The 12,661-nt window shown below is 31.9% G+C and overlaps 1 protein-coding gene across 1 annotated transcript; it reads right to left on the minus strand.

The window, feature by feature from the left end:
- Positions 1–2,897: 2,897 nt before the first annotated feature.
- Positions 2,898–4,704, minus strand: LOC25483761 (protein GL2-INTERACTING REPRESSOR 1). Its single transcript, XM_024773841.2, has 2 exons — positions 4,244–4,704; positions 2,898–3,877 (listed from the first exon to the last, which is right to left on the minus strand). Exon 2 carries the CDS (start codon positions 3,837–3,839, stop codon positions 3,495–3,497), a length of 345 nt encoding a protein of 114 aa, XP_024629609.1. The 5' UTR covers positions 3,840–3,877; positions 4,244–4,704; the 3' UTR covers positions 2,898–3,494.
- Positions 4,705–12,661: the final 7,957 nt, after the last annotated feature.

Consider the following 12,661-nt stretch of genomic DNA (forward strand, 5'->3'; position numbering starts at 1 on the left):
TATCTTGAGGATTTTAACAAAATATAAAGAAAATAGAATATGAATTTGCAAATACCCTCCAGCTTTACTTTTTAATTGTTGCATTTTCAGAATTTTTTTACTTTTATTTACTTATCATTTTCAAAGATCAATGTAATATTTATTATTGTTTTGCTAATTTTACTCTTAATTATATAGAGGACAAATAAATAGTTATATCAAAAGTAATAAAGTTTACTGATTGTATTGATGTGTTTAAAAAACCTTAAAACGATAGTTAAAAAGAAATGAAGATATTACTTGATAACCATCAAAATTATAGTAGGCAACGGTAGATAGCTCTAGCTCGATTGGTGAGTTAAGGGATAACCCTCAACACTAACGTAGATAGTTTGGTAATTTGGTTAGCAAGTTAAGAGAAATCAAAGTAGTATTAACTATGAAGTCTATGGTTTAAATCCTGAAAACTAACATGACTAAACAACATTTACATTAAAAAATAGGGTTTTGCTAACAAGTGTACTTGTTAAAGATTCAAAAAATGGAAATAATTGATAATTAGTATGTAGAAAAATCTACTTTTTGATGTTTTAATATGTTGAATATAATGTCCGTGAGCTTAACTCAGTTGGTAGAGATATTGCATATTATATGCCGGAGTCAGGGTTCGAACCCTGGACACTTCACTTCTCCACAATTAAATTGTGTGAGTTCTAACCAGTAGATTATTTAACAAAAAAAAAAATTGTTGAATACAGAAATCTTAAAGATAAAATATCCATTTTAAACTTCTTATCTAAAAAATATATCTTTTAGGCTTATCTTTTGTTACATATTTTTTTAGTCTTTAGCTAAATAAACCCCTTCTAGTATTTTTAGTCTATGTTCAGTTAGTTTATGCCCAAAAGTGAATGAGGAAGGCCCTTTCTTCTCTTAATTCCTTTTCATTTCCCTTATGAAATCGACCTAAATTGTATGTAATTTCAGTTGAGCCATTGGACCCTCCTCTTGATGACCTACCCCATTACTTCACTTCTCTTAGCTGTGATCCAATGTCAATTTGCACATCATTTATTGATGTTAGTCACAAAATGATTACTTGAGTTGATGATACACAAAACCAAATTGAAACAGATTAATGGAAGGAAAATAAAAATGGATGTAGGCTTGTAGACATGTGTGGACAGTGAATTTTTACTTTTGAGTGGTTAAAATCTAAAGAAAAAAAATGATGATGATCATAGCAAAGTAAGGTTGAGAAAATAGATGGAAAAAAAGGGTTGGCATTTATCATAGGGAACAAAATATCTCCTTCATTATTCTCAACTGTCTCAATTACTCTTGCATTTATGTGATTTAAATGGTCTTAATAGAGTCGCCTTTTTTTTCAATGCTTGGAACTACCCAACCGACCCTCTACCATCCTTCAATTCACCTAATTGATTATCCCTGTCTTTCAATTTAATCCTTCAATGACATTTTCTATACTATACTTCGTACAGCACAGCACATATTATGACTTTCATGCCTTTCCTCTCATTATACTTGTGTATCATGATTGTAACTTATAACAGCTTGGTCTTCAAACTGTGTCTTTGTGTTTTCAGTTATCCTTATAGGCAAGGGGAAAGCAATAGTAGGATAACTCAAAACTGATGTATTTGGTCTATATTATAGATAAGATACAATAGTAAATAATTTTCAATTAAATTTTACCATGTAAAAATTTGTGGATATGTTTTGAGAACTAACTTCATCTTTTTAACGTGATTTAATTGAATGTATGCGTACAAAAAATTGACGTAGTTAGTGCATAACAATTAATCTAAAAGATATGAAGGTGATCCTACTATGGTGATTTTTTTTCACACTGCCCATCATTGTCATTGCTGGACTTTAAGATCTTACTAAATGTGATTGAGATTTATATCCAAATCACTGTTGATAGGTTATGCATAGGAGTGATAGGATGTACTCCTCCATTTTTTTTTTAAATTCGATATCCGATTCAAAAACCAACTACTTCTTTAATCTAAATTAGTAAGATAAAATATTTAAAATACATATGTTTACACTTAAATTGTTAGCAGGCATACTACAATACTAAAAATTCATCTGAGTATTCTCCTGCCATTTGTTGTCAACCATCATATATCCTTAGGACTTCAACATATTTTCATATTTGGGTCCCATCCAAGCTTAGGATTTCACCACTTAGACACTTTTATATTATTAGTTAATCTTGCAGAAAAGTTACGTGTCAAAGTTGTTGACGTTCACTTGAGTCACACTATTTAGCTTCTCAGGTGGTCAATTTTGTAGTGGACCTAGCTGTATACATCGGTTAGATTGGTTTACCAGCCATCATGCTTCATGAGATTTTACAACAACCAAAAAGTGGGCCATACAATCTATTTTAACTGGTTACAAAGTACATTAGATCTACATGTCTGTCACTCAATATAAACTTTTGTTGCAGCTGCTAATTTTATCTGTCTACTTCTTAACCTATGATGCATCATGGACACCTCTCTAAAGTGTTGTGCCAATGTATTTGACATGTTTCAGACACTAATACATCGCAGACACGTATTCCACATCTCTTAACGGTGTTCAATTAAGGAGTGATAAAGAAAGATTGGTGACTAGGATGTGAGAGTTAAAGAGTGAAGTCATTCGAAAGTCAAAGATTCAATAACTAACAATTACGTTTTTTGATTTAGACACCTTTAGAGACGTCTTAGACACGTAACAAGTAAGTGTAACTGAGCTGACACCTCTTTTGACCAGACTACTTTTTAATACTCATAATCTCAAATTAGATCTTTTACTTTTTGAGGCAAATAACAACAGGCTTTCTTGGTTGGTTGGAAGAAACAGTAAAATATCATTGAGAAAAAGATATAGTAAAAAAATAATGATACAAAGGTTGAATTTTCATCTAAAATTTCAATAAACATACTAAGATGGCACCTGAAGAGGTTAAGTCCTATTACATCTTTGCTGCTAAAAAGCAGAAAAGTTGAACCCAATCCCAATAGAGCTACATAGACTTCCCTACCATTCCCAAATTTCTGACTACCTTCCCTTCTAGATTCTATATATGATGACTTGAATAGTGCTATTTACTCTCCACTCTTATATCTATCTGATTTTCTTGCTATAACAAGATTTTGTGATTATTTTCCCCTCACTAGTAGATGTAGGAAAGGCAAAAAGTGGAGTGCAAGTAGCACTATTCATAGAATAAGACACATAAACAAGGATTAAAACTAATAATAGAAATGAAACATATTGAAATGGAGATTCCTAGGTTAAAAGCTAACATGTCCTACTAGGCTACTACCAACATAGAATGCAGAACTGGCAACAGGGTAACCTACACTTAATGCATGTTTGGATTGACTGTGAGTTTTTTATTACCGTAATTTTGGCAAAAACTACATTTTGAAGCTTCAACCAAACGACGGCGCTACTGTGATTTCGTTAAACTCACTGTAATTCCAAACATGCAGTTAATTCCTCCTTTTGGAGTTGTTGTTTTCATGATGGAAATCAAGTAAAACAGTGCTTTTACATTTAGGGCACTTTGGATCATCTTCAGAAAGCATGACATACATAAGACAACGAGGACAACCAACCAAAACCATGGAAGTGGCTTCTGGGCTGTTAGAGTATCTCTGTTGGTTGTTTCCATCTTCTTGGTTTAGCTCAGTGGACACACATGAACTTGGTGGGGATGTAGGTGACACTGTTGCTGATCTTGTTGGTGATGACTCAACTCTTCTGTGGTCAACCCTTGGTGGTGATAGGTTAAGTTTCAAGTCAAGTTTTGGACCACTTCCATTTCTTCGACTCATTGTTTTTGCCCCTTTTTCTTTCTGCAAAAGTATGTTACCTGTTTTGACACAAACCAATAAGCACAACATAAAAGGAACACAAAAAGAATCCTAACAAAAAAAATACAAAAAAAGAAAAAAATAATCACTGACACTAATTTTGTCATGATCATGTAGTTCGGTTGGTGAGCTGTAAAAAAAGTTTTGAGTAAGAGGTTTAGAGGTCAAACTTTGAAAACTAACGTAATTACCAGTCTGTTAACATTTGATCTATAAAAAAAAAAAATAGTATTTTTCATAATCATGCAGTTCGGTTGGTGAGGTAAGAGACATTGAAGAAGTTTTTAAAAAGATTACGAGTTCAAACTCTGAAAACTAACATAATAATTTGATATATAGAAAAAATATAATAATTTGTTATGTACCTTAAAAGAAGGTTGAAGGAGGAAAGTGTTGCTAAAGGTGATTAGAAAAAGCTCCGGCAGCAGCAAGAAAGTGAACTGTGTGAAGTGGTTGGAACATGTAGGCCATTTTATATAAGAAAAATTGAAGGGGGTGAATTAAAGCTTAATTAAATTGAGGGAGAGAGGTGGAGGGTATAGGGAGAGAGAGGAGAGAGAGAGAGAGAAAGTGATAGAGCTGAATTGAATTGAATTGAATTGTTGGGTAGAAGAAGAGTGTAAATTGTGGCCAGGAAATGTATTAATTGTTTGGAAAAATCCCAAGAAGTATGCAGAATGAGGAAATTTGGAGTAAATATTGCAATTACAAATTGCAGTGTGAGGGCCTTTCTTTTCATTCATTGCTTTATACAAGAGTGAGTGAGTCGGTGTTTAAGACTCTTTCAGAGCAATTGTAATAGCAATACAGCATAGTAGCATGGGAGAACACACTATTGCTTTTAAAGCTAATTAATCCTCTATTTCAAATCACCCACCTACAATATTTAAAGAAGCAATGCAAATATTCATGTCTATTTATTAATAATACTAGAATCTCATATTTAAATATTCAAACACCATCTCAATAACATTTGGATGAGATGGTTCGAATCTCTTACAGTTTAATCAGAGTTCTGAACTCAAATTCAACTATAAAAATGCCAATAGTTATAATCCTACACAATTTAATGGATTAGTCTCTATGTTTAACCAGAAATCATGAATTCCAACCCTGCTATGAAAATGCCATCTATTGTAATCCTATACGGTTCGAAGGATTCGTCTCTCCAGTTGCACACAAAATATATCTTGTCCACGCCAACAAAACATCATCTCCAAGAAAAGTATAACAGTCTGGTGAGTGAATTATGACAGTATTAATTTGATTAGAAGTTTTAGATAGAATTATTTTTATATTTTTTTTGTTTGTTGTCTAGTGGTTAGAGAAATTCACCTGTAAGATAAATAAGTAGGGTATCTGAGATTTGAACTCTAGCCCCTGCACATATTGTGCATCATCCTTTACCAAATGAACTAAGCTCATGGGGATAATGTTTGGTTTCTTTTAACAATCTAGATTTAACTAAACAACTATTTTAGTTAATGGAATTGTTATGGTTCTGAGTCTCTGGTGTTCTTTTGAGGAATATATAGTTTTGATTTGGTTTGTGAAGTACAAAACATGTGTTGAATTGTTCATCGTCCGACAGACATTACAAGATCTCCTTCACGGGCACTGAATGGACCATTTGTTGTTTTGAAAAACACTGTCCCAATAACCAAACACTGAATTTTTATTTTCTTGTCTTTTTTTTTTTTTGTAAATTTTATCCATGAAATTGTTTATGTAGCAAGAAACCAAATATAAGGTGCACAATGAAATAATGCTACATTGGTACTCAAATGATTGATCATTGTCACCGCCACTATTGTTATTAGGATGTTCTTGTGTCATTTTCACAATATAACATTTTACCAGCATTCTCTCTTATTTTCACCATAATCCTTGGGCCAGCAGATGCCCTAATTGAACCCACATCAAATACCTTCCAGAGGTTGACCGGTTGAGGTGCTTTTCCCATTAGTTTTCTTGGTACCCATCCCTTGAACTAAGGACCTCAAAATATTAAGCTGTAAATCATAAACGTCACCTTTTATCAGGAATGGGGTTAGACTTTTGATATTGGTGTGGCTAAAATATCAAAGAAAATATATTACTAACAAAGCGAATTAATTACACATGAAGTGCAATAGCAAAAATGGTTTGGATGTGTCCTTTTTACCAATGTGTCACAGGTTCGATAGTAAAAACACTTTCTACCACTAGGCCAAGTAAGAATATATGAAACAAAATACGACATATATATAATGCAGTATTTAAGTCTAGTATAGGAAGAAAAAAATTGGGTAATAATTTGGTGTGGCTACAACCACACTATGCCTTATGGTGGGTTTGCCCCTACCTCTAGCAAGAGCAGTTTTTTTTTTTTTAAAGGTAAACCAACCTATTAAAATTGATATCAAGATGATCGAATCTAAAACCTTAAAAAGAACACACTTCAAAGTTATAAGCCAACATTAACATGCCAACCTTAATGGGTTCGACAAGAGCATGATAATAAGGTGACAAATCACTTCAATCATGTCCTCATTGACTTCCTTTGAGTTTTAGTCCGGTTTTGTTTTGTCATAATAGAGTAATGATATTTGTACAATCATTTGATGATAATTTTTTTGACAACCGTTTTTTCCTCTCTTCTTATTGGTCAAAATCGATATAAAAAGAGTAAGAACATAATGTGAGTATGAGATATAGTTGTCCACAAGTTGCAACAGAGTGATTGTACAATTATCATTGCTCGTGATAATATAGTGTAGTAAGTAGTAACTAGTGTTGGATGAAATATATATGACTTTGAATTTCACCTGGGTGTCATTGGTCATTGTTGTCCTTGTAACCATCGCTCAACCAATCATTATTTTTTTTGACAAGTTTCAACCAATTGATATCTCTTATTTGAATAATTTATTTTAAATATTCATTGATCATTTTCTCTCACCTTTTTCTGATCAAGCCAAAATGGAATTAATAAGAAACCATAATCTATCCAGCACAAGGTGTGCTCAAAAATCAAAACTGATAATCAAAATCAAAAGTAGCATGTTTTGATTTCAACCACCAATATATTTGAAGGTAAATTCTCTCAAGTGAATTGACTCCACCTTTTTCTGGGAAATTCGACTATTAAGTTCTTTCCAAATAGTCCAAATTGTAAAAGTCCAAAAAATAGACGTCATAAGAAGATCCCTTTTAGAGAAACCGCCTAAAGCACAAAATTGATCCCTTTGGCTTTGTTCATGAAAAAAAAAGCCATGTCCCACAAAATCGTATCCCAACCATGCGGCCACCAAATTCCATAATCTACTGAAAACATCACATTAGACAAATAAATGATTTCTATCCGCAACCACTCCAAAACCTCCTATACAATAACATTCATCAAGAGGTACAACAGTTCTCCGCAATAGATTATCCTTAGTATGAATGCGATTCAAAAGCCATTGTTATTGACTCGCCTATCCATGTACCGTCCACAATCTTTGTAACATATGTATTTCACAAACTACTAAATTCTCTATCAAATTCAAGTGAGTCTGTTGACGGTTAAATATCATGTCAAAATCATTTTAAAATCGAATAAAGATAATAAAAATATAAACTACGGTCAAGATCCTTGGAAATTAATTAATTAATATACATTGTTGTAAAATAATATATTTAGTAAAGTTAGGTGAGAGTCGTCCGTTGACATAATCACTTGATACACTGGAGTTCAAATTCAAACTTTAAATTTCTCTATTTATTTATCTTAAGAGTGATTTTTTAATCAATAGGATATTTGACAAAAAAAGAGAGAGTTTCTGGTACAAAAATATTATACAAAAACAACGTATGATTAATACATGTATTTCTAGAATACCTTTAAAAAAAATTATTTCTAGAATAACAAGGTTCGACCCTGTCTCATAATATTGGAGATAATCTATGGAAGATAAAATATTGTTCATTTATTTAATGTTAATATCCGGTGTCGGTATTTGTATCCATACTTCTTAGCGGTTCTCTATTTTTATGGCCTCTCGGACGATGGTTTAAATGTAATCAAAAATAAAAGATGGTGGTTTGAAGCTTTCTAGTGTTTCTAATTATTGGTAACATGAGTGTGATTATCATTTAACAATTTTGAATTGTTTAAATGATTTTAACACTTTGATTTCACTATATTTTGTTGGATATTGGATGGGGGCCATGAGAACAGTTTATCAATTATATACATGCAGTGCAGGACGTTTGGAATCACAAAGAAAAAAACGATGTTTTTATTCCTTTAAACGGCAGTGGAAAGAGTTTAACCGCAGGGGATGTTATTGCTTATTTTCTCTTTATGTAATAATTAAAAAGAAATCACTGTTATCTTTATATTTAAAAAAAGACATGCTATCATAGTTTATATTTATTAATTATTATATCAATTGTTTTTTCCCATGACTTAGTCATTATAGGCACGTTTTTTCTACTCCCATTTTAACGGTTACAAGCATGACTAAATAGCATTTACTCTTGCTTATTCTATTGTTTTCGGTTTCTATTTTCCACTTTAATAGGAACTTCTTTTTTACATGTATATAGAGTTTTATACGTGGGTTGGTGAGGGAGAATAGTATGGAAAAGATTACACAGATTTAGAAAAGCTTCTTCCTTCTCTTATTTCACAATCATCTCTGATAACAAATATAATGAAATTAACTTTCCTTTTGGCACCCAAAAAATTGTTCATGAGACCTTGCTAATTCACGTGCGGTGCTAGCAAGAAGTGACCGTGTATTCTGGAGAGTACTAGCTATGAGATCTACCGTATCGAATAATCTATTCGTGGTGGCGAAATACTCTTAAGCAAAGTACTATGTGCACACCTTAGTCAATAATCGATAAGTTTTCTATTCTCTATTTAATTTGATGAAGAATCATATTTATTTGTGCTAATATTTTTCTTTAATTTTATACTTTATAATAATTCTATGTCTAATTTTTCCTACATTCACATATGCATTTACATATTTCACCAACAAAATTATCACTATAACAAAATTCAATCGTACATATAAAATATATAAGTTGATTCCTTACCAACCGGATCTACATTCATGATCCAATACCAAAGTAAAATGTATTTAAACAAAAGTACTCTTCTTTAATTATATTCATTGCCTTCATGTTAGGCCAAATGTGACAGGAGAGGAAGGATTTTCGATACATAAATATAAAGGGTCTTTTCATTGTCAAAGCATAAATGAGGGAGAAAAAGAATGTGAGAGTGATTAAGATATTTCAATGGTAGTTGTTCTGCAATATAAATAATTTACATTGGTTGTTCCATATCAGGATGAGGCTAGTTACATAATGCCAGGTATATAGTTTCTGTTACCAAGGAAGGGAAAAATTACAAAGAAGAAAATCATTTGTTCAGACATATAACTGAAATAAAATATTTAATATGTCAAAAAATGAAACATTTAAAAAAAATTTACTTAATAAATTTTTGGCTTAAAAAATATTGAAAATGTGATATTTAATGTGCCTGTGTGCAAGAGGAATGGAGCACGTGCGAGGAAGACGACATTATGTGTGAGGCGGTTTAATAACGACCAGTTTTGTTTGAAGCACATATGTGGAGGATTTGAGATGCAGATGCTCGTGAGTGAACTTTTAGAAAACTTAGAGACTAATGGTTAAATGTCTTTGAGTGAGATTTTTAGGTCGAGAAACATATTTCAAACACATTGGTAGTGAAATTTCAGTAGAGGAATGATCAAAGCTTTCTACTAGGAGAGTCTTTAAAAGAATAAATATTTATGTGAGTGTGCCCAAACTTTTTGCATTTGAGTTTGTCCCCAAGCAAGACTTTATCCTATGTGGATTTTAAATGACTTGAAAAATGAGTAGAAATTAAGAATTGTACTTTTTGTCCCCAAGCAACACATTGTAGTTTCCCTCTTTCTTGGTTGTTTGAGCTTGAGGAGTTTGTTGTACTAATCTTTCTGAACCTCTATCAATCACCAGTAATTCATGTGCTTCCAAGGAACTTTGCAATTCTTCAATCTTCATAGTTTTAACATCCTTTGCTTCCTAGATTGCTACTACTATGAAATCAAACTTTGGACTTAAGGATCTCAAGACTTTATCAACTACCATATGATCTAAGATGTTTTCACCACAATTTTTCATTAAAGTCACAATCTAAATCATCTCGGAGAAGCAATCACTTACTTTATGATCTTCCTCCATTTGCATAATCTCATACTTTCTTCTATATGGCTGCAACTTGACTTGATTCACTTTTTCTCCCACGTTATGATAATTCTCTAGCATATCCCAAGTTTCTTTGGATCTTGTTGCTTGTGAAATCTTCTTAAAATGTTGATTATTAACATTTTGTTGAATGTAAAACAGTGCCTTACAATCTTTCTTCTTTGCTTCTTTGAAGGTCAATCTTTGTGCTTCAATTGGATTTACCCCCAAATTTTCATAGCCATTCTGCACTTGATCACTCACATCTTGTTCTCCAAATAGAGATCTCATCAAGGCACTCCATCGTTCCCAGTTCTTGTCATCAAGAACCAGAATGTTTGATCCAAAACCATTGCTATTCATCTTGCTTTTTCAAGAAATCAATGCTCACACCTGACTCAATGTTTCCCAAGAATGATTCCCCTCACACTTCACTCGTATTTCCCTTTGATTTAACCCAAATTCTCTATACCAATTGTTAGAGCAGAAACTGTGTTCTATTGCGCATAATAGAGAGATTATGCTTGCAATGTGAATCTCATTAAGAAGTGAATGTACACGTTACAAAGCCTTTATATAAGCAAAACTAACACTTGCTTGTAACATAACCTATCTCACTAACTAACTAGTTTTTTTAACAAATTCTTAACTAACTAGGTTAAGGTGGCAGTTATGAATTATTTCTAATTTCATCACATATGGATATAGGTATGACTAGATTGTATGACATAATCCGGAAGAGTCGCAATACAACTTCGAGTCAAAGAAAGAATATTCACTTTCTATCCCAAAGAAGTGTGTATTACTAACATCATTCTTCTTATATTAATCATTTATAGGCATGTGCGGGTAATTGATTCAACTTGTAAATGTATGGAGTATTAAATAACTAGTGCTTAGGTCATCTATAAGTAGCTATTGCTAAGGCTGGGGACTGCTTCGTATATTTAGTTACTTAAATGAAGCACAACATTTTAGCCAAGACTTAGTTTTTTAAGCAACCAAATATTTTTAAACATACATTTTTTCATATTCTATATTAAATCCTTGAATATATTTTTTAGAGCTCTAGTTATTTAATTATTAACTTCTTCAACATATACATATATATATATATATATTTTTTTTTCCATTTTTTTTTTTATTTTTTTGATAGGCTCAAAAGGTTTTTTTTGTTTTTTTGAAAGGATAGGCTCAAAAGGTTGTTTGGTGATTCTCTGAATTTTCAAACCTTTAATATAATTTTCACCAAATAGAACCGTTTCTTCATTCACCAAATTCAATCCTATATTCGAGTAGTAACATTGAATTAGTTATCTGTCACACATTTATGCGCATACAGTCCGTGCATGTTTAAATACCAATACTCATCAATTTGTACCAACAAAAATCGTGAAATGAATAATACCACCATGTACTTTCTTCTTCCAATAATAAAAAGGATATTAAAGGATATTAAAAAGGCAACAAATTATTGAATAAAATTATAGATTCATCAAATTATTTTTATCAATTATTGGGTATTATATATTTTACATTTTTTTATGTCAATATGATATTCTTTACGTGTAATTACAAAATCTAATCTATCGAACGAAAAGCGACTAGAGATTTTCTTCAGCTTATTTGGCTCGTATGCGTTTGAGTTTTATGGAACGAACGTAATAACAGGGTTTTCAATAATGTTGTAACTTCTATTCTCAGGTTGCTAGATAAAGTTAAATATATATCTTTAGCCTGGTTGAAAGCCAAAAAGGTGGTCTTTAGGTTTGGTTCAGATAGGTGGTGTTCAAGTCCCTTACAATGTTTGGGCATCGCGTGATAGTTTGTTTTGGTTGGTTGTATAACTCTGTATTTGTAAAGTAGTTCTTGTGGCACACCTTGTGCTAGAAGAGTTGCTTTTGGTGGTTAATATAATTCCATTTTTGTTTGTTAAAAAAAAAAATCTCCCTTAAATTCTTTAATGTTACTGCATTTTCATGGTTGGAATATTATTCTTCATCATAAATAAATTGTAAAATATAATGAGTTGGGAGAGACACTATGTTAATTTTGGGATAACATTATAAGAAAATAACGACACTTAATTTGAGATATTTTGTTATTTCAAACTACAATTATTTTGGGATAGTGAGAGTATTTTTAATGTACAACGTGATAGGTGTAATGAAATGAATAGATATTAAACCAACTTTTGTGGCAATTTGAAGTATCACTTAGTTGCAACAGTACGAAAACTGAATGTTTCTTATCAGTTATCAATCACACATTTTTTCTTAGTATGTTATTATTATTTTCAATAAGTTGGTATACTTAATTGAATGTAGAATGTTGTTGGGGATGAGCCCAATGCTTATTGCTTAATAAGGTGCTATATTTAGGAAGGAGAAAATTGCTTTTCTGACTTCAATAACTTCCTAAAAACACATGAAAATGTCTCAAATGCTTCCACCGTTGAGCAACCGACAACAGTTAACTACCGTTGAGTATAAAGGTAGTTAACTCACTTCGTGATTTCCCCCCAAAACTAGTACAACTCTATCTCCCTATTC

The sequence above is a fragment of the Medicago truncatula genome, chromosome 1 (assembly GCF_003473485.1).
Source record: "Medicago truncatula cultivar Jemalong A17 chromosome 1, MtrunA17r5.0-ANR, whole genome shotgun sequence".
Taxonomy (NCBI): domain Eukaryota; kingdom Viridiplantae; phylum Streptophyta; class Magnoliopsida; order Fabales; family Fabaceae; genus Medicago; species Medicago truncatula.

Excerpts from the sequence above, each read along its gene's own strand:
- LOC25483761 (XM_024773841.2), bottom strand. The coding sequence starts at position 3,839 with ATGAGTCGAAGAAATGGAAGTGGTCCAAAACTTGACTTGAAACTTAAC.